This window comes from Mauremys reevesii, linkage group 4 (genome assembly GCF_016161935.1).
Source record: "Mauremys reevesii isolate NIE-2019 linkage group 4, ASM1616193v1, whole genome shotgun sequence".
NCBI lineage: Eukaryota > Metazoa > Chordata > Testudines > Geoemydidae > Mauremys > Mauremys reevesii.
This window is the reverse complement of record NC_052626.1, coordinates 40,557,006-40,583,752: the sequence shown is the minus strand read 5'-3', so window position 1 is coordinate 40,583,752 and position 26,747 is coordinate 40,557,006. Positions and strand designations below refer to the sequence as shown.

Below are 26,747 nucleotides of genomic sequence, written 5' to 3'. Positions count from 1 at the left end.
AGAACCACAGCCTACAAGCTGACCTAATGGGTTTGGTGACAGTCCACATACAGGAGCCTGGGTCAGAGAGGAGTGCTATGACTCTTGCTCCATGACATGGCAAGGATGGAAGAGTCAAAGGCCTGTGACATGGAAGGGGGACAGATATTGGCTATGCTCCTCCTTGTATCTTCAATAGGCCTATATCAGAAAAATACTGGTGTAGAATATCTTCCTATCCACAGCGCAAGTGTTAACGACAGCAAAAGAAACAAGACTAAAACCAAACAGTAGGGAAAAGATGAGTGGAGGATGTCTGCAGGCAGCATTGTGTGACTTTAGATGGGCCACACTAGCCATGTCTGCTGTAGTCAGTCACACTGAGACAGCACAGTCAATTCTACAGCACATTTCACACAATGGTACAGACCACAAATGGGTAAAGCTTACCGTATATACTCATTCATAAGCCCAATTTTTTTTTTAGTAAAAAAGGGAAGCACCAGAGAAGGAGGTTGGCTTATGAACAGGTATAGAGACACACAGCCTCTCCCCACAACAGAGGGAGCAAAGAGAGGCAGCAGAGCCAGAAGGGAGCCCAGAGTCTCTCCGCTTCCCTTCAGCCTCCAAAGCAGCTGCAGCTCCGGGGCTGGAAGGCTGCAGCCGTGCCACTCGGCCCCGCCCCCCAGAACACGCTGTGGCTGTGCTGCCTGGCCTGCCGGGGCACGTTGCAGCCATGCCGCCCGGCCCAGCCCACTGGAACATGCTCTGGCCGTGCCGCCCGGTCTGGCCTGCCAGAGCAGGCTGCAGCCGTGCTGCCCAGCCTGCCGGAGCAGCTCCAGCCAGTCCAGAGACATCTTCCCCTGGCCCTCCCCAGATAAGGTGGGAAGGGATGGGATGGGGAGAGTGTGGGGGTCCTGGCCTCAGGGTGGGGTCTTGTGGGGGGTCGTCACGGGTTATTCCCCTGACCCCCAGCTTCTCCCCCCCAAAAAATTTCCCCACCAGTTGCTGTCCCGGCCCATCAGCATAAGCAGCTGGCACACCGGGACACTTTGTTTACTTAGGTTTACCTCCGTGCCTGCGGACGCTTGAGGTAAACAAACCAGCTTGGCCCACCAGCAGCTTAACCTGATGGCCTGGGAGCCAAAGTTTGCCAACCCCTGAATTATAGAGTCGACTTATGAATGGATCATAAAAAATTTCCATTTTTACTTATCCATCTTGGCCGGGTCGGCTTATGATAGAGTATATACTTCCGTTATCACATCATCTGATTTTGGTTCCATTGTGGGGAAGATGCCCTATGTTGCTCCACCTTACATAAACTCTTCAGGATCCCAAAATGCTCTGTAAGCAGGATCATGCCTCTTGGATATGCATAGACCAACTAGCCTGGAACACATTACTGCTTCATTCAGAAATCTCATGTAAACACTTCAAAAAATGCTAGGATACCAGTCCTTGAAGCCCAAAATTACACTATTTTATAAATATTCATGGGCTCACCATTATGAAAAAGCAAAGCTCCCCTGGCCTGGAAACAAAGAAATTGGGCCTTAGAAATTGGGGCAAGAGGACATGCAAAAGTCTTACCATTAAGAGCAAAGCAGGTGGTAAAATCTAACTATCTACTGCTCTGACCACATCATGCCCTCCACCGGCTTCCCTTGTTATCACAGGGTAAGTTCAAGTTTCTTGTCTTTACCTTCAAGGCTCCTGCATAGATCCACACCATCAATATCTCTGTGAATGCTTCTGCTCACACTAGCTTTCATACCCCATTCTCTACTCAATCCTCTCTCCAATGTACTTCCTATGTCTCTCCCAGCCTTAACCCTTTTCCACGCAGCCATGCAAAGAAGTAGATGGTGTCGCCAGGAGGGCTTCATCTCCTCGAGCAGGACTGCTAAAAAGAAATTTGGTCCACATAACAAAAAAAGGGGAAGACTTCAGGGTAATAAGTCGATAAAGGTTCTTATTACCTTTGGATACAGACTGGCTAATCTAGTGAGGTGGGCTTTAAACTAGGTTCAACAGGGGCAGGATACAAAAGCCTACATGTAAGTCCAGAATATGGAGACACGACTGAAGCGTCAGAATCTGGGAGAAACATGGGAAATCAGAGCAGGGACAAAGGAAAGAAAAGAGGGACAATAGAGGGGAAATCTAATGAACATCTTAGATGTCTGTATACTAATCCAAGGCATGGGGAATGAACAGGAAAAACTAGAAATACTAGTGAATAATCAATTACAACATAACTGGCATCACAGAGACTTGGTAGGAAAATTCATATGACTGGAATAATAGTATAGAAGGGTACAGCTTGTTCAGGATAGGCAGGGGGAAAAGGGAGGTGTTGCCTTGTATATCAAAGATTACACATGCTCTGAGCTTGAGATAGAAGTGGCAGGCAGACCTGTTGAAAGTTTCTGAGTATAGATAAAAGGGGTAAAAAAAAACAACAAGGGTGATGTCATTGTAGGGGGTCTACTATAGGCCACCTCACCAGGAAGAAGAGGTTGATGAGGCTTGTTTTAATCAACTAACAAAATCATCCAAAGCTTAGGACTTGGTGATGATGCGAGACTTCAACTATCCAGAAATCTGTTGGGAAAATAATACAGCAGGGCACAGATTATCCAACAAGTTCTTGAAATGCATTGGAGACAACTTTTTATTACATAAGGTAGAAAAAGCAACTAGGAGAGAGGCTGCTCTAGATTTGATTCTGACAAACAGAGAGGAAATAGTTGAGCATTTGAAGGTGGAAAGCAGCTTGTGTGAAAGTGATCATGAAATGATAAGAGTATATGATTCTAAAGAATGGTAGGAGGGAAAACAGCAGAATAAAGACCATGGACTTCAAGAAGGCAGATTTTAGCAAACTCTGAGAATAGTTACATACCATGGGAAGCAAGTCTAAGTGAAAAAAGATATCAGTAGAGTTGGCAGTCTTTTAAAAAGAGACATTATTAAGGGCACAAGAGCAAACTATCCCAATGTGTAGGAAAGATAGGAAATATGGTAAGAGCACCCTGCCTTACCCAGGAGACCTTCAACAACCTAAAACTCAAAAAAGAATCATACAAAAAGTAGAAACTAGGTCAGATTACAAAGGATGAATATAAAAACAGCACAAGAATGCAAGGACAAAATTAGAAAGGCCAATGCACAAAATGAGATTAAACTAGCTAGGGATATAAAGGGCAGCAAGAAAACATTTTTACAAATACATCAGAAGCAAGAGGAAAACCAAGGACAGAGTAAGCCCTTTACTCAATGAGGAGGGAAAGACTAACAGAAAACACAGCTATGGCTGAAATGCTAAATGCCTTTTTTGTTTCAGTTTTCACCAGTTAGCAGTGATCAGATGACTAACACAGTGAACATCAAAGTAAACAGGGTAGGATCTGAGGCTAATATAGGGGAAAAAACAAGTTACGAATTACTTAGACAAGTTAGATGTCTTCAAGTCCGCAGGGCATGGTGAAATACATCCTAGAATGCTTAAAGAACCGGCGGAAGAGATCTTTCAGCCATTAGCAATTATCTTTGAGAACATGTGAAGGATGGGAGAGACCCCAGAGGACTGGAAAAGGGCAAATATAGTACCTATTTATAAAAAGGGAAATAAGGAAACCCAGGGATTTATAGACCAGTCATCTTAACTTCAGTACTGGAAAAATAAAGGAACAAATAATCAATCAGTTTGTAAGCACTTAGAAGATAAGGCAATAAGTAACAGTCAACATGGATTTGCTGAGAACAAATCCTGTCAAACCAACCTAACATCCTTCTTCGACAGGATAACAAACGTGGATGGGGGACCCAGTACTTGCAATATATTTTGACTTTAGTAAGGCTTCTGATACTGTCTGATTCTGACCTTCTCATAAGCAAACTAGGAAAATATAACCTAGACCAATCTCCTATAAGATGGGTGCACAACTGGTTGGAAAACCATATTCAGAGTAGTTATCAAATGGGTAACAGTCAAGCTCACAGGGAATATCAAGTGGGGCCCCGCAGAGGTCGGTCCTGGATCTGGTTCTATTCAAAACCATCATAAATTATTTGGATAATGGCATAGAGAGCACATTGATAAAATCTGAGGCTGATACTCAGCTGAGAGAGGTTGCAAGTGCTTTGGAGTAAAGGATTAGAATTCAAAATTATCTTGACAAATTGGAGAAATGGTCTGAAACAAATAGGAAGGAATAATTGCACAAATACAAAATGTGAAATGATTGCCAAGAAAGCAGTACTGCAAAAAATATTCTGGGGGTATAGTGGATCACAAACTAAATATCAGTCAACAATGCAAGCCTGTTACAAAAAAAAGCAAACATCATTCTGGAATGTATTAGCAGGAGTGTGGTAAGCAAGACACTAGAAGTAATTCTTCCATTCTTTGCAGCACTGAGAAGACCCTCATCGGGGCACCACACTTCAGGAAAGATGAGGACAAATTGGAGAAAGTCCAGAGGAGAGCAATACAAATAATAAAAGATTTAGAAAACATGACCCAGTCTTCAAGTACATAAAAGGATGTCATAAGGAGGGTGATAAAGTGTTATCCTTAAACACCAAGGACAGGACAAAAAGTAATGGGCTTAAATCACAGCAAGGGAGATTTAGGTTGGACATTAGGGAAAACTTCCTAACTGTAAAGGTAGTTAAGCATTGAAACAAATTGCCTAGGGAGGTTATAGATTCTCCATCACTGGAGGTTTATAAGAACTGTTTAGATAAACACCTGTCAGGGATGGTCAATATTACTTAGTCCCGTATCAGTGCTGGGGATTGGACTACATGACCTATCAAGGTCCCTTTCCATCCCTGACTCTCAGAAACCGACCATATTCACAACAGTCTCTTCCCCCTTCTCCAAGGAGCCAAATTCCATCCATCTTCTCCTTCCATCCCATCCCCTCTCCCCACCCTCCCACTATCATATTGTCTCCCTGTACATGCATGAAGGCTCATACATCTATGGCATAATAAAAAAAGATCACCATCTTACCTATCTGCACAGGAGTTATACTTGACCATACTCAGCACAGCTCCCATAAGAAAGAACATCAGAATGGGGTCAAGCAGGATGTACTGGGACAGAGTAATGCAGCCTGTATCTGGAAAATAAAACACCAACTATACTAAGAAATGTCTCAGTTTCAAAGAAAACCTAGAGCAGCGTCTGTAGCAAGCCAGTTTCCTCACAGCTTAGTCAAGAGACAGCCTGGGCAATGTTGGGATTAGAAACAGGTCAGCATGTCTCAACTTTTACCATAGTATGAAACTTTGAAATGTTATTTTCAAATGGCACTAAACAGCAAAGCTCTGAATTGCCATGCAGCAAACACAGATTATGTTCTCAGTTCCTCATTCTTTGAACAAATGGGAGCTGGGAATGACAAACGAAAGAAAGAATGAACGAACAGCAGCTTTGACCTGGAGATATTAAAAATCCTGTGATGCTTTTTGAGAGTTTGTGTGTTAAATGGCCCGTCTCTAACTCAGGTAATTCTATTCTGCCTATCTAAACCCTTCTCTATAATTTCAATTATACACAGAACCTTTATCGATTTATTACCCTGAAGTCTTATTTAGCATTGCTGGGCACTATTAAACAGCTGCTATATCCCATACCAGAGGTGGCTGTGTTTCAGTATTGGGAAAAATTATCTCTAGCTATACATCTTTCATGAAGTTTTTTTAAATTCTTCGATTTAAATGTACTCCAATAGTACAGCAATGAGCACCACAGAAATACCTATAAACTAAATCAGATTATAAATGCTTTGGGAACCTTATGAATAAAAAGCACTATATAGATTGCAGTTATTCGGCTCTTAAAAGGGAGGCAGTGTCTACCCTTTCTCATCAGTGACTTCTTCTTGGCAGGTAATGACTCCAGAGAGAAAAGTCTCTGCACAGTTCATCTGCACTGAGGCTGGCCTCCATTACTGACCCTCCTTCATCCACATGCCAAACAGATAAGATTTCCCATGAGGATGCTAGAAATGCTTACCAAAAATCAGGATGGAGGCTGCAAGTAATGCTGCAGACAGTGACTTGGACAGCTCCAGCACTATGAGGTAGGCGAAGGGAACTAGGCATGAGCCTAGAAATGCACAGAACTGAAGGAAAAGAATGGACACAGAGGGGAATGATAATCTCTTCACAAGATGAATGTGTATACAGATCCCACATGCCCTTCTTCCTTCCATCCTCAAACAGATTCAAACAATGGATGCTCCTGCAAGTAACTACAACTGACTGAGTGGTGCCCAAGTCTGGCTCACTGAGGATACTCAGGCAGAGGCCAAACTAATTAAAACTTAATTTGAAGAATTTCAATTGTTTATGCAGTTCTATGTCTACACATGTAAGTAACAAGGATTTGTTTTTTGTTTCTTTCCAGACCATATAAGTCATTTCCAGAAACATCTTTCAATTAGCTTCAAACCAACCACCTTCAGGGTCAACTCATCCTTATTTTACTCTGGCCAAAGACAATACATGGGTTCCACCATAACATCCAACAAGTTATTTCAGAGGCCTGCTTGCCATAAAAGACATGGAGCCAGACAAAGAAGAATGTTAGTGGCTGCTCCAGTTTCAAAAATCCCAGTACCAGCCCATCTGCACAGATGAGGTAGGGATGAAAGAATTTAATATATGTCTTAAAAATGCAGCCTCTTCAAAATCTGAAGGGAAGTAACAGTCTATACTGAAGGAGCCAAGGAGAGGACGGGAAACACCCATCTTTTCCAGAGGACTGTTCTGCTTTCCTTCACTGATTTGTGAGCGGATGGGTTAAGCACTGTCTGATGCATTCTTACCCCTCTCATTCCTATGTAGTTATGATGCTCATATCTGTCCCCTGGCTTTTGGAAAGGAAACGTGCCATTGTATCCGCTCAGGTACCCAGCAAGTCCTATCAGCATCTGGGGAGGGAAAGGGGAAAACTGGTCAGGGAAACAACTTCAGAATCAGTGGCATCCACTCCAGCTGCAGGAAAGATGCTCACAGCATCCCACATCCCACCATCAAAAATCTACCCAAAATTTGTAGATCTGCATCTTATCTGGCTATAGTCCATCCCAACTATGTGCATTGCTGTCATGGGCACCACCGAGGACTCCCTGAAATGTGTTCTTGCCTTTAATAAAGCATTTGGCTGCAGTGCAGTAACAACCCTATTCTCTTATACCAGATACCCACCCAGTTGCAATCCTCCTCAGCCAACATAAAAGTCTCTCTTAATTGGCATTTTATGAGCAAGGTGATAGACTCGGATATGAAGATCTGATTGGCTCAGAATATGCTGTTTTCAAATGTTATTTTGAGAAAAGAAGTATTGTTCACTGGTTTACAGAGCACTTAGTTCACATTCCTGCTAGTAGGAACTGCGAAGCTCCCTGGATCTATAACTTCCCACAAGGAGGCACCTTCATTTCCCCTAAAAGCACTTACACATGTTTTATGACCAATCATTTTCTCCTTTTCAACATCCAGCATTAAGCACACTCTTTACTTTCCCATATTTTTGGCATTTTCCATGGAAGAGAAAAGAGAGGGTGTGGCCTCAAGAGGGGGCCACATGTCACAGCCTCCCAGTTAAACAACAAATAGATGACAACAGTAGCAAGGAAGGGGCATCCAGAAAACTCTGGTGCTCATCCTACACTTTGACCAGAAGAATGGAATAGGCTTTGGTTGGACTGTTCCAATGACCAGGGGATTCTACTGGCTCCTAAAATGTACGCAAGACCTGATGAGAGCTGTTCACCTTCCCCAGAGGTGGGTGGACGTCAAAGAAGAAGGTCCGGTTAATGTAGTAACTTCCCATCTTCCCAAAATGAGTTTCATCCCAACTAAAAAAAGAAAAGATAGATGTACTCAGGAGCTGGAAATAATCAAACGTCCATAGATGTCTATTTTGCTAGTGACTATCTTTTGCCACTTTTATACTGGATAAATGCATAACATTCTACATGGGATTACACGTTAAATCCATTAGGAGGCTGGAGCTAATGGAAAATGGGTCAGCCTCCTTAGTAATCAAGATATCTCTCCATGAATATACCAGTGCTGCAGAACATACACTGGCTGCCTTCTGGCTGCCAAGTTGAGTTTAAAGGTGTTAGTTTTGTCCCTTAAGCCCTAAATGGCCTGGGAGCTGCTTACCTAAGATACACCTCTCTCCCTGTACCATAATGAGGGTCAAATTGAAGCCTGCTCAGTATATAATAGAGAAAATTGTTGGCAGGGCGTTCACCACATGAACCCTTGACACTGAAATCCTAACCCATCCCCCTTCTGAAATAGTCCAAATCAGCTGTTCTTCCTGGCGTACTACAAAAAAAAAAAATACATACAAAACTGGGTGACTGGGCAACAAAATGGCAGATGAAATTCAATGTTAATAAATGCAAAGTAATGCACATTGGAAAACATAATCCCAACTATACATATAAAATGATGGGGTCTAAATTTATCTGTTATCACTCAAGACGGAGATCTTGGTGTAATTGTGGATAGTTCTCTGAAAAGATCCACTCAATGTGCAGCCGCAGTCAAAAAGGCAAACCGAATGTTGGGAATCATTAAGAAAGGGATAAATAAGACAGAAAATACATTGTCTCTATATAAATCCATGGTATGCCCACATCTTGAATACTGCATGCAGATGTGGTTGCCCCATCTCAAAAAAGATATATTGGAATTGGAAAAGGTTAAAAAAAGAGCAACAAAAATGATTAGGGGTATGGAACGGCTTCCATATGAGGAGAGATTAATAAAACTGTGACTTTTAAGCTTGGAAAAGATACGACTAAAGGGGGATATGACAGAGGTCTATAAAATCATGATAGGTGTAGAGAAAGTAAATAAGGAAGTGTTATTTACTCCTTCACATAACACACGAACTAGGGGTCACCAAATGAAATTAATAGGCAGCAGGTTTAAAACAAACAAAAGGAAGTATTTTTTTTCACACAATGCATAGTCGACCTGTGGAACTCCTTGCAAGAGGGTGTTGTGAAGGCCAAGACTATAACAGGGTTCAAAAAAGAACTAGATAAATTCATGGAGTATAGGTCCATCAGTGACTATTGCCAGGATGGGCAGAGGTGTCCCTAGCCTCTGCTTGCCAGAAGCTGGGAATGGACAACAAGAAATGGATCACTTGATGATTACCTGATCTGTTCATTCCCTCTGGAGCACCTGGCATTGGCCGCTGTCGGAAAAGAGGATATTGGGCTAGATGGACCTTTGGTCTGACCCAGTATGGCTGTTCTTATGTAAAGCCTGTAAGAGCAGGCATTAGGGGAGGGATGAGGTGATTGGGCACAGCAATTTTTAAGGGGAACATGAAGGATGAGAAATTTTACTTTATAATATACTTGTTGACTGGTGATTAGCATATGCATGAAAATGTGCTGCCTCAGTTTCTCCATCTGTAAAATGGGAATAATGATGCAAAGCATTTTATAAGAGCTAGGTATTATAATTTTAATTTCATAATGACTGTAGCAATGTATTTTTATTAATAGGAAAAGCATCTAGAGCCCAAGAGAGTTATTCTTTTATGTCAATTTTGTTACATTAAAATAATAAACTAACTACTAAACAGTTATCAACAGAAACATGGCCTAGCTCCATGTTCATATAGCACTTTGGCCTTGTCTCCACTAGTGCAATTTATCATGTTATACAACGTTTATTCCCCAATTGAAATGCACTTGCCATCCACACTCACAAGTGCTTCAATCAGTCTCCATAGGGACTAAACAGACTGATAGAGGATGGATCTTTCCAGACAATTGTTCCAGAGCCAGTGTGGACAGGAGAGCCTTCAAAAGCAACCTCCCACCATAGGATGTGGTAGGAGCCTCCTTTCCCAGCAACTCACCACAGCTGCCTCATTCACTGAGTTCACTATAATTTGCTGGCTAAATCTCCTCTCTGCCACGCCCCCCTTGTCTTGACCCCTTCAGTTATGCCCCCCAAGCATCCCCAGGGCCGGATTTCCAATTAGGCACAGAAGGCACATGCGTAGGGGGGCCGGCATTCTAGGGACATCTAAAAATTAAAATGGCTTAAAAGGTTTTGTTTTTTTCGGAAAACATGAAGGTCAGCTGTATGCGGGGGAGTGCTGAAGATGCTGTGCCTAGGAGCATGTAAAGTGTAAATCCGGCGCTGAGCATCCCCTACCTGGAAGTGTCCCTGCTGACCCGCTAGGTGACGACTGTCATCGGGGCGAGCGGGGAGCTGTGCCCCATACCCCTGCCCCACTCCCAAGGCCCAGCCAGCCACACAGCCGCGGGCAGGCGCCTGTCGCTGCCCCAACCCCACGGGGCCGCCAGCGCCTCACCAAACCCCTATTCATTCCCCACGCGGGCAAGCGGCTGCTAAACCCAGCACTAGGCCCCTGACCGACCCAGCCGTGACTCCGCCCCCCTCCCGCGGCCTGACCGCCAGCCCCACCCCCGTTGCCATAGCGTCGCGCCCCTCACCAGACGTGCGGCGGCTCGGACAGGCGGTAGAAGCGGGAGGCGAAGCTGAGGAGGGTGACGGAGGCCAGCGGGGCCCAGACCCCGACTGGAGCTTCCAGGGGAGCCCAGGCCCGCGGAGGAGGAGAGGGACGGCTCTGCTCACCGGCCGGCCTGCGAGGTCGCCGCTGCCGGAGCCCCCCGCAGCGCGGGCCCGACTCGGCCTGGCAGCACCCCGCCGCCAGCGTCATCCGCGCCCCGACACGAGGGAGGCGCCGGCGGCCGGGCAGCACCGCGCACGGCACCAAGGGAAAGGGAGTCCGCGCCGTAGGGCATGGCGGGAAGCAGAGTCTGGTTCCCTCGCAGAGCATCATGGGAGTTGTAGTTCTCCGCCTCGGGGCCGAAGCGTCGCCCCGGCTGGTGGCGGGGTCAAGCGAGAGACGGGTCGGAAATGCCACAGTACGGACCCTGTGCAGCGTGAAAGGAAACGGCGGGGACCCGTCACCTCCCTCCGCGCCCAGCCGGCACCCCGAGATTGCCCTGCCCGCCCCCCTTCACTGACAGACTCCCACAGACACCCCAACACTGCCTTGCCCGCCCCCTTTCACTGACAGACCCCCACAGACAGCCCGTGACTGCCCCGCTTGCTCCCCCATTCACAGACAGACCTCCACAGACAGCCCGTGACTGCCCCGCTTGCTCCCCCATTCACTGACAGACCCCCACAGACAGCCCGTGACTGCCCTGCTTGCTCCCCCATTCACTGACAGACCCCCACAGACAGCCCGTGACTGCCCCGCTTGCTCCCCCATTCACAGACACCCCAGCACTGCCCTGCCCGCCCCTTTTCACTGACAGACCCCCACAGACATCCCGTAACTGCCCCGCTTGCTCCCCCATTCCCAGACACCCTGTGACTGCCCGCCCGCCCCCTTTCACTGACAGACCCCCACAGACAGCCCGTGACTGCCCCGCTTGCTCCCCCATTCACAGACACCCTGAGATTGCCCTGCCCGCCCCCCTTCACTGACAGACCCCCACAGACACCCCAACACTGCCCTGCCTGCCCCCTTTCACTGACAGACCCCCACAAACAGCCTGTGACTGCCCCGCTTGCTCCCCCATTCACAGACACCCCAGCACTGCACTGCCCGCCCCCTTTCACTGACAGACCCCCACAGACAGCCCATGACTGCCCCTTGCTCCCCCATTCACAGACACCCCGTGACTGCCCTGCCCGCCCCCGTTCACTGACAGACCCCACAGCCAGCCCGTGCCAGCCCTGTCTGCCCCCGTTCACAAACACCCCACGCCTGCCCGGCCTGCCACTCCCGTGCACTCACAGCCCCCCACCGACACCCCAACACTGCCCTGCCCGCCCCCCTTTCACTGACAGACCCCCACAGACAGCCCGTGACTGCCCCGCTTGCTCCCCCATTCACAGACACCCTGAGATTGCCCTGCCCGCCCCCCTTCACTGACAGACCCCCACAGACACCCCAACACTGCCCTGCCTGCCCCCCTTTCACTGACAGACCCCACAGACAGCCTGTGACTGCCCCGCTTGCTCCCCATTCACAGACACCCCAGCACTGCACTGCCGCCCCTTTCACTGACAGACCCCCACAGACAGCCCATGACTGTCCCCTTGCTCCCCCATTCACAGACACCCCGTGACTGCCCTGCCCGCCCCCTTTCACTGACAGACCCCCACAGACAGCCCGTGACAGCCCTGTCTGCCCCCGTTCACAAACACCCCATGACTGCCCTGCCTGCCACTCCCTTTCACTGACAGACCCCCACAGACACCCCAACACTGCCCTGCCCACCCCGCTTCACTGACAGACACCCTGGGACTGCCACTCCCCATTCACTGACTGAACCCCACAGACACTCCGTGAATGCCCTGCCTGCCACCACCACCCCCATTCACTGACAGACTGCCACATCCAGTGACCCATCAATGACCCTCCAGGCCCATTAACTGACAGACTCCCCCCCACACACACCCAATGACTGCCCTGCCCCCCACCGCACATACCCACTGCCCCCATTTGCTGACAGATCACACACACACAGTGACTGCGCAGTCTACAAACAGCCACAGCTCATGTGCACATCATGCGCACACCTACTGCCCGCCTCCATTCATTGACAGACCCCACACACCACATGCATCCCATGTGTGCCCACACTATGCGCACATCCATTGCCCATCCCCATTCACTGACAGACACACTCAGTGACTGCCCTTCCATTGCTCACACACACATCAGCTGGGCACACACAGCACTTGCAATGTTTGTCATGCCTATACAATAGTGCTTAATTGATCAGATTTACTTTTATTGCTAGCCAGATTCACTTTCTGGTTTTTGACCTGTATGCTGCACTCTCTGCGTTGCAATTATTTTGGGGAGATGCTTACATTCAAATTCTTCATTGAACTTTTAGAAAATAATATTAAAACGTTTCAGTTAATATGAGGATTTTAAAAATCTTTTCCTCCTTACAAAAAATCTAAACTTTGGGCATAAACTATCCAATCGAGATGCTTTAAGACATGGAAAAGCATGTAGAACTACTACTCCCAGAATCCCAGCAACTCTCAAAGCATGCCTGGGGCCTCATCTGAATAAGACTGGCAGCAGAAACAGACCTATAGAGAGCACGTGAAGGAGGATGCGTCAGCCAAAGCAATGTTAGCATCTGTGTGACTTCTGTTCATTCAGAGGCGGAAACAGAACAGAGCGGTGCTGAAAGTGCAAGATGAGTACTGCCTTAGTGAAGGTATTTACTGCTACTGGGGATCAGAGACAGAGAGCAGAATTGGGGCTTTTTCTTTTACTCTGGCTGCACAAAGAGAAGCTCTTATTTCTCCTACAGATAATGCAGCTTCAGCTGGAGGATCTTCAGGTTAATTCAGAGGCATCTGAAGTGCAGACTGCATTTTCAGACAGGGATGTAGCTACCCTCAACCCCACACGTTTTGTGGAAGATGGGCTGAAATTGTGGCCCCTTGATCAGATGTAAGTAATCCCTGGATTCAGTTTAAACCCTGAGTCCTGCAATATGCCCCACACAGGCAGAACCCTATGCCTGTGCAGAGCCACATTGACTTCACTTGGGCTTTGCCCAGGTAGAACAACTTGCAGGATCGAGACCTAAGTTAGTATCCAGTGCCTCCACGTAAAAGTCTCCAGGAAAGAAAGAAACTGCTTAATATAAGGACAGCTGCAGAACACAAAAAATTTTGTAAGCGATCAGATTGGGTTTCAACATCTAACAAGAGGAATCCCACCAGATGGCATGTGTGTTTGTGGGAAGGGCAAGGAATTTGGATCAGAGTTTAAACAGCATGTGCAACAAATGAAATAGAACTATCATAAATTACAATATATGGTTTATTTTCCTCTCCCACAACCTATAGTAGTGGAACTTTCTGCACGTGTATTGGGTGATTAAGAGCGGAGTGATTTATTCTGTTCTTTTGGGTTATGATCTGATGATAAATTATAATCTAACAAAGCACAGGTGGAGAGTTTCAGATGGGTTTCTAACCCTTGGGCATACCTCAGAGGAACACTTTTTCCCTCTCTAATTCTACATTATCCATTGTTGCCAGGGCTGCTGTACTGAGGCAGGTAATGCACACAGGGCTGTTACAGTGTTGCAGTTGGAATCAACAGATGGTCAGGATGCAAAGATCTGGTCCGGCTGATACAGCCTGAGACATATAGATACCAGTGAAAGCCTGGGAAGAAGTGACACTTAGAGGGAAACAGGGTTGCAGGGACATGCTGCCCATGGTGCTCCATGCTGAGCCAATAAGTTCCCCCTGAGCCTCAAGAAGTATTGCTGCATAATGGAACCTGTATGCTGTGTGGGCTGTATGCCCCTATTAAAGATGTAAGCTGCTGCAATATGATCCATTTTAAACCATGTAGGATGTAGCCTCCAGCTGTCACCCAGCTATCAATGTGGTCCTCAGCTGGGCAAAGTTTGAGGGGAAGAGTCAGGGTATTAGCCAGTGAAATAAGCTCCAAGGTATAAGTGTCACCAGGAACACCCTGTAGTATTTTGTACTGGCTGCTTCTTCCAGCTGATGCTCTCTAAGCACTTTACAGCTATCAGTGCATTAAGCCTCACAGCCCCCTAGTTAAGTAAGAGTTGTCATCCCCCGCCCCATTTCATACATAGAGGTTATGTCCCAGGTCATGTCCTGCATCATCACAAGCAGAGCCGAGCATAGATCACAAGAGTCCTGACTCCATCAGCTGCTCTGTTCTTTATCCATACTACTCCCGACCTCCTCACTAAAGAATGAGATGTGAATAAAAACAAGAGGCAATGGTTCTTCTCAGTGAAGGAGTCATGAGGAGAGAGTAATATTATTGGGACTTTTCAGCTTGGAAAAGAGACAACTAAGGGGGGATCTGATAGAGGTCTCTAAAATCATGACTGGTGTGGAGAAAATAAATAAGGAAGTGTTATTTACTCCTTCTCACAACACAAGAACTAGGGGTCACCAAATAAAATTAATAGGCAGCAGATTTAAAATAAGCAAGAGGAAGTATTTCTTCACACAACTCACAGTCAACCTGTGGAACTCTTTCCCAGAGGATGCTGTGAAGGCCAAAACTATAACAAGGTTCAGAAAAGAACTAGATACATTCATGGAGGATAGGTCCAACAATGGCTATTAGTCAGGATGGACAGGGATGGTGTCCCTAGCCTCTGTTTGCCAGAAGCTGAGGATGGATCACTTGATGATTACCTGTTTTGTTTATTACCTCTGGGTTACCTAGCATTGGCTACTGTCGGAAGACAGGATACTGGGCTAGATGGACCTTTGGTTTGACCCAGTATGGCCATTCTAATGTTCTTAGGGTCATGAATCTTCTTTGGAATCTGATCACACTTCTGCACACCCAGCATGTGACTGGGAGGACTTACTGCCCCGGATCTTCTCTTCACCTTCACTCTCCCTGTGCAGACCAATTTCTTGGCCTTTTCACATCTCTGAAAGGCAGTGTTAACTTGAGCTGGCACTGTATCAAGTGACAAAGGGTCCTAAGTTGTAAAGTAAATGTGATGCTTTCCCCTCATCCTCAGGGGCCTTGAAACTAAAGAGCGAGGTCATCAGCATGACACAATTTACATGCATGACACTCAGTTAGCAAATGATCAGGCAGACTGCAGAAATATAGAGAGAGAGCAAGCAGGAAAATGTCTTCCTTGACTGGGAGGTTAGAGCCAGGGAACAGAGAGGCAAAGGGAACATATTGCCAACTCCAAGTGTTCAAAAATTCTGAGCAAGGTCCCAAAGAAAGATAAACAAAATTAATACATTTTGGATGTTTTTTCTTTACCTTCTGGTTTTTGATTCCTTAGAGTTTGTGGTTTCCAGTTTTGATCTGCAACCACGAGGGCTAGAAAGTTACTATTTTTTAAAATGAAAACTGAGATTTTCACATAATCTTATGACTTCAGGAGCTGAGGCTTTGTGAAAATCACCAAATAGCATGAATGTCACAGGAAAATCCCAAGAGCTAGTAATACTGCAGCATTCCTTTCTTCTCTGCCCTCCTACCAACCATTCCTCTGGTGAACTTCGGCTGGGATAATTTAGTCAAACATTTACATTCTGTAAACAGTTTAAATTAATCTAATATTTAGCTGTGAAAATGATTTAGTGCTTAGATACAGGACTGGGACTCAGGACTCCTGGGTTTTAGTTCTGGTTCTGCCATTGTCACACAAGTCAATGGACAAGTCACTTCCTCTCTCTGGTACAGTATTCCCCTCTGTAAAATGGGGCTATCATGACACTGCATTTTTTTGGGGAGGAAGAAGCGGTGGCATGTGGTGTTAATTTATTAACATTTTCTGAAGTGCTTTGGGGTACTCCAAAGGAAGGAGCTAGAGGTTTATTATTTGTTAATAAGAAATACAAACAAGCCTTGAGTACAGAGGAGGAACCTTTGTTGTATGTTACACAGTGTATTCCCAGTTTTACACAAAGACAGTCCCTGCTCAGAAGAGCTGGCATCTTTGTGATAACAGAAATCCTGTTTTTACAACCTGCTCTCCTTTTATTATCCCACCAAGTTGTATTTCTGCACTTGCAGCTTCCAGCAACCCAAAAGTCTCGATATAAATATTTTATCCATCGTGACAAGAGCCAGATATCACAGTGATGGGTTCAATATATCAACCTAAAGAGAATTATAGGTGTGGCTGGTACAGGATATTCACTCACAACAGAACTGAATCCTTCCAGTTCCTGTTGCTGAATCTTCTGAACACAGGAAGCTATTAAGAATTTGGATTCTGGCACTTTTCTCATTGGCTGTAGGGGCTGAGCCTTCCCCCACCCCAGCTGAGTGAAAAGAGAAGGCAGGGCCATGTGGTTTTCACTCTTTGGAGTGAACTGTGTACACAGACCATGGATTCCTCTGGAAAGGTGAGATCCAAAGGGTTTAAAGCAGCTGGGAGGTTCTTTGGTTCAATAGTTAAACTAGAGATTCACTTCCCTGCACTCTCAGCACTTGCTTGGATGAGTAGCTTCTGTTCCACATTGGGAACATGCATGTTGGTGAATGGCTCAAAGGGCTGGCTCATGCTACTGAGGTTTCAAATGGAGCTTCTCACTGTACACAAAAGGGAATTTTACTTTAAAAATCAATGGCATGATAAAGAAGCCCACATCTGAAAGTGACAAAGAAAGACGTTTTGCAGGGCCCAAACTCACCTGACTTGTATCCTTGTTGAAATGCATCAAACTTGATCAAATTTTCAAAGGGTCAGGAGGAAAAATGCTTCCCTCTAGTTGAGAAACTGCTAGCATTACCATCATGTAATCCACTTCCCTCTCTCTCCCCTCAGCCAGTTCTTTATAGTTATTTCCGAAGTTCCTGCTCCTGGAGAGTGAGAATTGGTAAGATCTGGTGTTTAATTCTTCTTTGCTCTGGCACTGTCAACCCACCACCTTTCTTGAACACTAACTCCGTTCACTAACCAAACTAATCAGTGACCTACTGATTGTGAGAGAGATCAGCAGACATGCAACTGAAAAAAATGACTTTGGGTTTCCTCCACTTCTCCAGTGGGAGGAGAGAGCAAACACCAGAATCAATTTGCATTTGGGGGAGGGGAAGGCTAGTAGGGAATCAAGAGAATAACCATTTCATGTACCTCGTTGAAACTCCAGTGGCCATGGGCAGACAAGATACTTACTGGGGTTGAAAGAATATTTCATGTTTGTTTGTTACAAACTTTTAACCATCTACCCACCTTTGGTAGAATAAGGGGGGATCTCTGTTGTCCTTTCTTCTCAGCGCTGGCCTCTCAATAGTGGGCTCTGGATGGCTCCCCCCTGCCCTCAGTAGTTCCTTTTTTCCTCAGACACTCTCTAGAGCTAGTTAGAGGGACATACTTCCTTCATAAAGCTAATGTAATCCAGATGCCTTCATCTCCCACATTCTTTAAAGAGGCCCCATGTTCTGTGCCTGCAGTGATACCACCTCAAAGTATGTGATCTTATCTGATACTGCAAGTTAAGCAGGGTGGGGCTTGCTCGGTATTTGGATGGGGACAAGTTAAAACAAGGTTTTGCCAGAAGTGACATGGGTGACACAGGGCAATCTCCCTTGTGAGCTACCACTGACGCTACAGCCCAAGGTGCTGTAATGCAGGGCATAATGGGGGTTATTCAATAGGGTGTTAGTACTGACCTCAGTGCCCCAGCAAAGTACTAGGGGGCACTGCATGATAGAGGCACTGTCTTCCGCAGGAGATCTAAAACAACCACTGAAGGGAAAGGGGTTTCTTGTTTTGTTTTTAAACTGTCTTCAATAGAGATTTAAAACTTTGAGTTTTATTTTCCTTGGAACCTAGCTTTCAGGCTCACTCTGCCTCTCTGAATCTATATTTTGTGTTCCCTCTAGCACTGGCTCTGAAGGGAATTGCCTATGATCAGGAACCAGTGAACCTCCTGAAGGATGGGGGACAGCAGGTAAGAGGGCAACTCCAGTCAGCCTCCCCCCTAAGCTGGCACACAGGCTAAGCTTAGGCATCACTAGAAACTTGGCAGCCCAGGATTATCAGAGGGCAAAGGAAAGGGGATCTACATTGCCTGCTTACTCCAGACTTTTTTTCCGTAGCTAACTGTTGCCTCTGACCTCTTCAGCATCCCTAACTCCCTCCCTTCCTAGCGTTGACTTAAGCATAGGCTGAGATCAAGAAAATCTCCTGAAACTCACATATATCAGGCCATGGACTTGTCTCTCCATGGGAAGGGGTATTAGCTCTATTGCTTGGGGGATTTAAAACTAGAACTAGACAGCATACTAGGGAAACTCACCATCCTGCCTTAGCCTCCAGGAGGGAGGGTGAGAGAGACAGATTGCATGAGATCTAATAGTTTCTTTCCCTCTCTGATGTCTGTGCCTGGCATTATCCAGGAGGCTGCAGGCAGGCCCTCTGCCTTCAGTCAGCATGGGGGAACCAAGCTCATAAGGTGGTGGCAATAAAAGCAGAGTGCTGCAATTTCCAAGTACAGTCCTGGGTTGTGAATGGGTGGCACCAGAAAATGGAGGCATTTGTCATGGAGGTGCCTGAACAACACTGTAGAAACTGACTGACTGGAGGACAGCAGGAATCTGCATATGACAAAATGGCCACGCCGAGAATGATACTGCAATTGCACTGCTGGGGGGATCAGGGATGGATCTTGCCTTGTCACTTGGGTCAATGGATAATGTGGGGGTAATGCACCTGGAGTGAACCCTAGGCTCCAACAGGAGTGCCTCCTGGTGCCCAAAGGAGGGTCATAATGTACCAGGACCATTAGGACTGAAGCAGAGGAAAGAGCCAAGGAGAAAACATAGTGGAGAAACCTCAGGGTTTTAGCAGTATCAGAGACAGCAAGATCGCAAATCCATTTGCGAGCGGGGGAATTGGGAGACAAGGTAGCACTGGCCCACACTCCTACCAAACAATCAGACATGGAGAGAGAATATACAGAGCTGTGGGACCCTTGAGGTTTTCCCTTTCAGAGAGGAATTCTTGGCTCTTCTTGGCTACAGTATAGTAATCCCAGTGTCTTCTCTCCAGTTTTCTACTGAATTCCAGGCAGTAAATCCAATGCAACAGGTCCCAGCTCTGAAAATCGATGGCATCATCTTGTCTCAGTCGGTGAGTAGCCCAGCCAGTTCTGCCCATTAATCATTTACTGTGTCCTGCTGCCCACAGGGAGGACTTTGCCCCCACACTGTGCCTGGTCTCTGGGTTAGAGAGCACAGAAAATGATCCCGGCTGGGAAGTGTATAGCAAGCAGCGCCTGCAGGGAGACTGCCATGGGAAGTTGTCTTCCTCTTCAGCTGAGAGATTACTCTGTATCAGGCACAAAGGCACCTGATATTAGTGATCACAGCTCAACTGCTGTCTCAGAATCCCATCTTTTACTGGGTAATTTGTCTTTTGGTAGCTTCTGCCAGGGAGAGAGATCACTTGAGAGATGAGCCAGGAGTGCTCCACCAAGTTTCTTCAGGGAAGTTTTTCCACATCACAAAAGCACACTATTTGGTATGGTGGTAACCTCTGATCAGAAGAGGCCAGACTTCAGACAGGAAATCTGTCTTTAACTCCTGCTCCTTTGCCATGCGATGGGGCTGGCCTCTCCTCCTTAGCCCTCCAGTATCTCACCCATGTCTCCTTGCTCATTGCAGCTGGCCATAATTCAGTACCTGGAAGAGACCCGGCCTAACCCCAGGCTGCTGCCTCAAGATCTGAAGAAGAGAGCCCAAGCCCGGATGATTTCGGATCACATTGTTTCTGGCATTCAGCCCCTGCAGGTACTGTCCTGTCACAAACAGGCGGATGAGACTTCCAGATTGGGTTTCTAGCCCTCTGTGTCTCTCAAAGATTGTGACAATATCATTCTGTTGAAACTGCTGATGGGCAATAGAGTGGCAGATCTCACACACAGTGGCATAGGATCGAATCCAGGCTCAGCATGGTTAGCAGCATCTACCTATTTTGCCGATTGAAAACAGAAAGGCACTTCCTGCAAAGACCACATGCTCTGACACTGAGAAACGTCCATGGTTCCCCAGGGCTTCTATTCAAGAACAGCTGAATTTACAAGCAGCGCAGCACATTCCAGTTGCAGGGGGCAGAGAGATAGGGGCAGCTCCAGGCACCAGCACAGCAAGCGTGTGCCGGGGGCGGTAAGCCGCGGGGGACGGCCTGCCGGTCGCTGTGAAGGCGGCAGTCAGGGACCCTTCGTCAGCATGCCTGCGGGAGGTCCACCAGTCCCACGGCTTAAGCGGCAATTCAGCGGCGGGTATGCCAAAGGCGTGGGACCGGCAGATCACCCACAGAAATGCATGCCGCCGAAGGCCGCCTGACTGCCATGCTTGGGGCGGCAAAAAACATAGAGCCGCCCCTGCAGAGAGAGCCCCAGGCAAAGGAATGTGATGTTTTGTAGGAAGGGCAACTCTGAGAAAGAACTGGGATGTGTGGGTCTGTGGTTCAGAGACTGAAACCTCTAGCGACCCAAAGGGCAGAGTTTGGGACTGGGGATTAGGGATTGACACCATCTAATCCCAGATGACCCTGTTTTGTGTGTGGCCTGTGGCAAATTACATCCTGCTGGATCAAGCTAATTTGGGGACTCTTTTGGCCTCCTTAGAACCTGACTTTCCTGAAACAAGTGGGAGGGGAGAAGAAGCTGGAATGGGCTCAACGCTATATCACATGTGGTTTCAAAGGTACGTCGGCACTGAATTAATCTACGAATAGCACAAAGCACTGGATGAGCAGTCTGGTGGGCGATCTGGTCCAAAATCCTGCACAGGAACAGAACAATGAGCCATCTATGGTATCATCTGCTGCCATGCTGGAGCAGACCAAGGGCCCATCTGACCCAGAATCTCACATCCAGCAGTGGTTAAATATCTGATGCTCCGGAGGAAGCTCAATGCTGCATCTGGAAACAGGGAGGAGGGGATTCCTTCCTGACCCCTGTAGCAGTCAGCTCACACCCGGACACATGAGGACTGACAACACTTAACCTTTTATCCCAGCTGTCACAGCAGATGCCTTTTACATTCATATAAAGTGTACAACCCTTTATTTTAAAAAGGTACTAAGCTTGTTGCCTCAATATCCATGGCAGAGTGGCCCACGGGTTAATTCTAGTAGGCATAAAATACCGTTTCTATTTCCTTTCAATAAGTTGCCTTTAATTTCACTCTGGGCCTCCTTGTTCCAGTGACCTGAGATAGGGCAATAGGAGTGACTGGCCCTCCCTGCTTCACTCAGTTTATATCTCTGTATCCTGAACCTTCCCGTTCTTCTTTCCAGTTCTGCTCTGTAGTCTCTTCGTATAGGGAAGCCCATCTCCTTGCCACTAACAGTGGAGGCAAGGAGCAGAGGGGAAGAACAGGAAGCCTATTTTGTCCTTTTGAAACCATCTTGCGTCCAAAATGGCTGAGTCCCAAAGCACCCTCCTTCCTCAGCTCCAGTGAGAGTCTCCTTCCCTGTAAGTGCTGCCCTGGGTTGCTCCCTTCTAGCCCAACTCAGGGTACCTTGGTTCACAACACTCAATCCAAAAGGCTGATGGCAAATTTAGCACCACTCCCCTTTAAGCCGCTGAAAGTGGGAGTTGCTGATTCCTGACCCAATGCACTGTCTCTTTCCGCAGCTCTGGAGCGGATCCTGCAGCACACTGCTGGGCGCTATTGCATTGGGGATGAGGTAAGGAGATCAGACAGCACAGCATGCAGAAGGCATGGATAGCCTAGCATGGATAGACTGGCTTTGGGCATAGAGGCTGTGGAGTCACAGCACAACCACACCCTGTGCTCAAGCTATATGCAGACAGAGCATTCCCTGGGCCTCTTCATAGGAAGCAGGGCTGCAAACATCCGACTCAACCCATTACCTGCTCTCCTTCCCTAGTTCCTCCTCCTTTGGGGAGTAGCCATTGCACTGCATTTCACACAGGAGGCGGACAGCTCTCCCTTTCCCAGCTCTGTGGGGATGGCAAAAAGCCATGGGCTAGAAGGGACATTTGCTTGGCCCTGTCTGTATGCTACCTCTCTGCAGCACAAACCAGCCTCTTTGGTGGCCATCTTGCTAAAGTCTAAGGACTAAATCCCCTTGGAGGTGGCCACTCCTGGTCCAAGCAGGCACAGTGGCTGTGGTGATGCCCATTGACACAGGGCTCAGTCTCCAGCCCTGCCACCGCAGCACCTCGTTATCACTAACATTTTAAAGAAAACCAAACAGCCTAACTAGTACAGCTCATTTTGCTACCATTTCCAGCCAGAGCAGGAAGTATGAGAGACTTCAGGAGGCTGCCCAATCCCTGAGCTTAACGTCCTAGTCCTGCAGTTGCTTCACCCCATTAACCCATGGGAGGAAGCTTGGTTTGGTAGCCAAGGCACTGGACTCGGACCTGATAACAGTCTTCAGCTACACTAAGGGCTGTAATAAAGAAGCTGTTCTTAATGTCCTCTGAAGGTAGGACAAGAAATAAGGGGCTTAAACTGCAGCAAGGGAGATTTAGGTTAGATATAAGGGGAAAAATTCAAATTATAAGGGTAGTTAAACTCTGGAATAGGCTTCTCCCCTATATAGCACTCCCCCCAACCCAGGGAGGGTGGGGAATCCCCATCACTGGAGTTTTTTAAGAACAGGCTAGATAACCTGTTAGGGACAGTTAAATTTACTTGTTCCTGCCTCAGTACAGAGGGCTGGATTTGATGACTCCTCGACTCCCTTCTAGTCCTATATTTCTATGAAGAAATCTGGGTAAATTCCTGGCTCTGCCTAGTGTCTGCCCTGGGCAAATCACTACTCTCTCTATGCCTCAGTTTTCCATCTCTAAAATGGAAGTAGTAGTACTCCCCCAACCCCGACCCCCGTCCGTCCAATTTAGGTTGTAAGCTCTGTAGTGTAGGGACTATCTGTTACACTGTGTGTGTACACACATACAGCCAAGCACAATAGGGCCTTGGTCAGTTCCTCTTGAAGCTACTGCAATGCAAATAATAAGTGAGGTTCACTTATCACGGATCCAACTCTCCATCCCCAAACATAGGTGCCAATTTTCCCTGGCGCCGGTGGGAGCTCATGCCCCTCTGCCCCTGCCCCCACCCCGACTCCACCCTTTTCCCACCCCTGCCCTGCCCTGCCCCCCCCCCCATTCCAACCCCTTCCCTAAAGTCTCTGCCCCAACTCCACCTGCTCCCTGCCCCTTCCCCAAATCCCCACCCTGCCCCCACCTCTTCCCTGGGTGCACCACATCCCCGCTTTTACCTTTGGCTCCCAGCGCTTGCTGTGAAAATCAGCTGTTTCGTGGTGCAAGTGCTGGGAGCCAGGGGGGGAAAGCGGGCACGCGGTGTGCCCAGGGGAGGAGATGGAGGCAGAGCAGAGGCAAGCTGGGATGGGGGGGTGAAGTGGGGAGCTGCTGATGGGTGCTAAGCACCCACCAATTTTTCCCCATGGGTGCTCCAGCCCAAGAGCACCCATGGAGTCAGTGCCTATGTCCCCAACTGGTTGTCTGCTCCCTCTTTGGAGGGGCACCTGGATTTGTTTGCTCAGTGGCAGAGTTGCCCTAGGAATCTCACGGTGCTGTGCTGTTCTAATGAATTGGTCCCCATGGTGCGTAACTATGCAGCTCTCCTGGGGCCAATGGTAAGCAGCTGCAAGTGACTCCAAGGGTTCCATTCTGCATTGTCCCCATGCCCAGCAACTGAGCCTGCTTGCAGAGAGGGAGACCTTCTGTGCAGCCCCAGAGCTCCCAGTTCAACCCTTTCACGCTGCATGGAAGTTGGTAAAGGAATAACTGCCCTCCTTCCACTGTGGAAGAAACAAACAAGCTTAGTTTCAACATGGCAACACCCATCCCACTAGAAACTGGCTTGAGAGCCTACAAGCCCCCAAAAGGCATCAGAGAGTAACAGTTTATGGTCACTACTGTTCCAGGCAGCACTGGGGCAGCTGCCCTAGAGGTAAAAAGCTTTGTATCCCATCCCCCTGAGCCAGTCAGGCCCCTCCTCTTTCATTTTGTGTAACACCTGGTGCCAGTGGAAAGTGAACACTGAACATAAACATGTACAACCATTTTCATCTGTCAGTGGTTCATCTCTCCTGCACTGGCATGTATTGGGTGGGTGTAGCTATAGTTTGAAATTGAAACAACCACCCACTGCTGTTCCAGGCCCTGTAAGGAGCTGGACTGGGAGGCAGCCTCCTGCTCTTCATAGGGCCCACTATAGGATCAGAATTGTACAGAACAGGGCGAGTGCTGAGAAGGGCCTTTTGGGGAAAAAAATGGGCCTGGCAATCTGTAGCTCCAGCCAGTGCCCTGGGCAGTAGGGTGGGGTTCTGAATTGCTTTGACCAGTTTTCTTTCCTTCACTGCAGGTTTCCATGGCTGACTTGTGCTTGGTCCCTCAGGTTTACAATGCTGAGAGGTAAATGAGGGCTGGTCAGCCCCATTAGACCCCACTTCTTGCACCAGAAGCCTAGATGATGGCCAAGCCTGACCTCTCTCCTGCTGATGCTCAAGCAAATTGGGATAGCACTCCCTCCCCCTGCCCCCCACATCTCTATCGGGGTATTCTTCTCCCCATGGTTTTTTCATTTCCAAAACCCTGTATCTTTTGAGGGCTCACAAAAGTGAGGAGCTGGGATTTCTTCCCTAAGGCCCCCAGAGCAAGACTGGCAGCTGCACCCACATGAGCTTAGACAGGCCTGATTCTGCGTCCCCACCTATGCAGAAAGCATGGGAAACGCAGCCTCTTAGGGCTAGTAGAAGCCCTTATTGAAAGGGCCTCTTGCAGCCAGAACTGCAGCATTACACACTCCAGGAGAAAGAAGATATTTGGATACCATGACTGGCAACCTTATTTAAAAAAAAAAAAAAAAAATGGCTGTAAGACCAGTGGGGGTATCCACTCTAGGAAAAAAGGTGTGTTTCTTGCCCCATGCTAACCAACACAACGTAACATGCGGGAGGTAAAATCCTAGTGAAGACACGGCTGCTTTCACACATTAGCAGGCCAAGGTAGATCCTAGGGGTGAGCTTAGCTAACACATGATCAGAACACAACTTTTTTCCTGGTGCAGACTAGGCCCTGATCTGCCAGATGATCTGCTTGACTTTTCTGGAGCTGTGTGCTGATCGTGCTGCCCTGAGTCCGTGGAGCAGGGATTCTGTAGAACTCTCCCTTAGTGCTTGCTGCTGGACTGTCTAGCTGGGAGTATCTGACTGCATCTCTCTTCCCTTTGTAGATTTAAAGTGGACCTGGCTCCATACCCCACGATCACCAGAATCAATAAAGCCCTTCTGGAGCTAGAGGCATTCCAAGTGAGCCACCCGTGCCGGCAGCCAGATACCCCCGCAGAGCTGCGAGCCTAAGGTCCTTCCTACAAGCAGGCTCTGCTCCTCTCTAAAGCACAAGGGCAGGGGTGGCAAAGAAATGGATCACACCCTGCCCAGAGAAGAAAAGCCCAGCAGGCAGCCATAGCATTGATGCATCCTTGCCAGCTGCATAGGAGGAAGGAGAAAGAGAGCGAGCGCCCGTGCCCCTGTACTCTGAAAGAAGCTGTGGGTGGCCCATTGCAGACTTGAGTATGGTAGGGAAAGGTCATGCTTACCCCTGATCATGTTTAACTACCTTCAATCTCACCCTGTAGCAGATTAAAGGAGAAGCATCAATAGCTATCTTGAGCCCTGCATTTGTGTGGCTTTGGCCCCAGGAATGGGCTTGCGGAAGATATCTTCGCTTTTTTATTGTGGAGGGTGAGGGCAATAGACTTTTACAGGAAATGTTCATACCAAAATGGAGTTGTACCTATGGGACAAGGCCAGCTTGAGGGTGCCTCACTTTCACCAGCCTGATTGTCCTAGCACCCGCACCACAATTACAGTAACCCCCATTGCCTTCAGTAAATACCAGTTCACATAGTTGTCAGTGCAAAGAAGATCAGGCCCACTCTCTCCTCCTGCAAACATAATGAGAGCTTGACCCCAACCCCGGGTCTCTCTGCTCTTGTAGGGAACCACCGACAGCTATGCTACACCATGCCTGCCACACCGGCAGTGACAGCATGAAGGAGACTAGTTGTCCCAGGCTGCTGGGTGATCTATATGTCTTCCCTTCACCACGCAGCAATCTGAGAGAACTAGTCTCCCTCGCTGCTGGCATAGCAGCCAGCTCCCCCCTTAGCCAAAGATCACAACGTTCTC

General features: G+C 47.6%; 2 protein-coding genes across 9 annotated transcripts in view; one reads left to right on the top strand and one right to left on the bottom strand.

Moving 5' to 3' along the window:
- POMT2 (protein O-mannosyltransferase 2) overlaps nt 1-10,754 on the bottom strand; it is a 42,820-nt gene extending 32,066 nt beyond the window's left edge. For 4 of the 7 annotated variants that reach the window (XR_005597775.1, XR_005597776.1, XM_039535778.1 and 1 more), the window contains exons 1-5: nt 10,506-10,754; nt 7,760-7,862; nt 6,828-6,932; nt 6,014-6,122; nt 5,006-5,114 (exon numbers count right to left, since the gene is read on the bottom strand). Coding sequence is in view for 5 of the 7 variants with exons in the window: in XM_039535778.1 (XP_039391712.1) it covers nt 5,006-5,114; nt 6,014-6,122; nt 6,828-6,932; nt 7,760-7,862; nt 10,506-10,732 (653 nt within the window). In the remaining 2 variants the exon portion in view is untranslated. Of the gene's footprint in view, nt 1-5,005; nt 5,115-6,013; nt 6,123-6,827; nt 6,933-7,759; nt 7,863-10,203; nt 10,409-10,505 lie in introns of those variants that run through there. The other 3 variants (XM_039535780.1, XM_039535781.1, XM_039535782.1) reach the window with 3 other exon arrangements.
- A 1,535-nt stretch (nt 10,755-12,289) lies between these two features.
- GSTZ1 (glutathione S-transferase zeta 1) lies at nt 12,290-26,333 on the top strand. Of its 2 annotated transcripts, none has more exons than XM_039535783.1 (9): nt 12,290-13,271; nt 17,370-17,421; nt 18,431-18,498; nt 19,599-19,679; nt 20,213-20,338; nt 21,178-21,256; nt 22,192-22,244; nt 24,920-24,969; nt 25,790-26,333. In XM_039535783.1, exons 1-9 carry the CDS (start codon nt 13,251-13,253, stop codon nt 25,914-25,916), a joined length of 657 nt encoding a protein of 218 aa, XP_039391717.1. In that variant the 5' UTR covers nt 12,290-13,250; the 3' UTR covers nt 25,917-26,333. The 2 variants fall into 2 exon arrangements, with proteins under 2 accessions (XP_039391717.1, XP_039391718.1); XM_039535784.1 differs by lacking the exon at nt 12,290-13,271 and adding an exon at nt 16,851-16,947.
- Nucleotides 26,334-26,747: the final 414 nt, after the last annotated feature.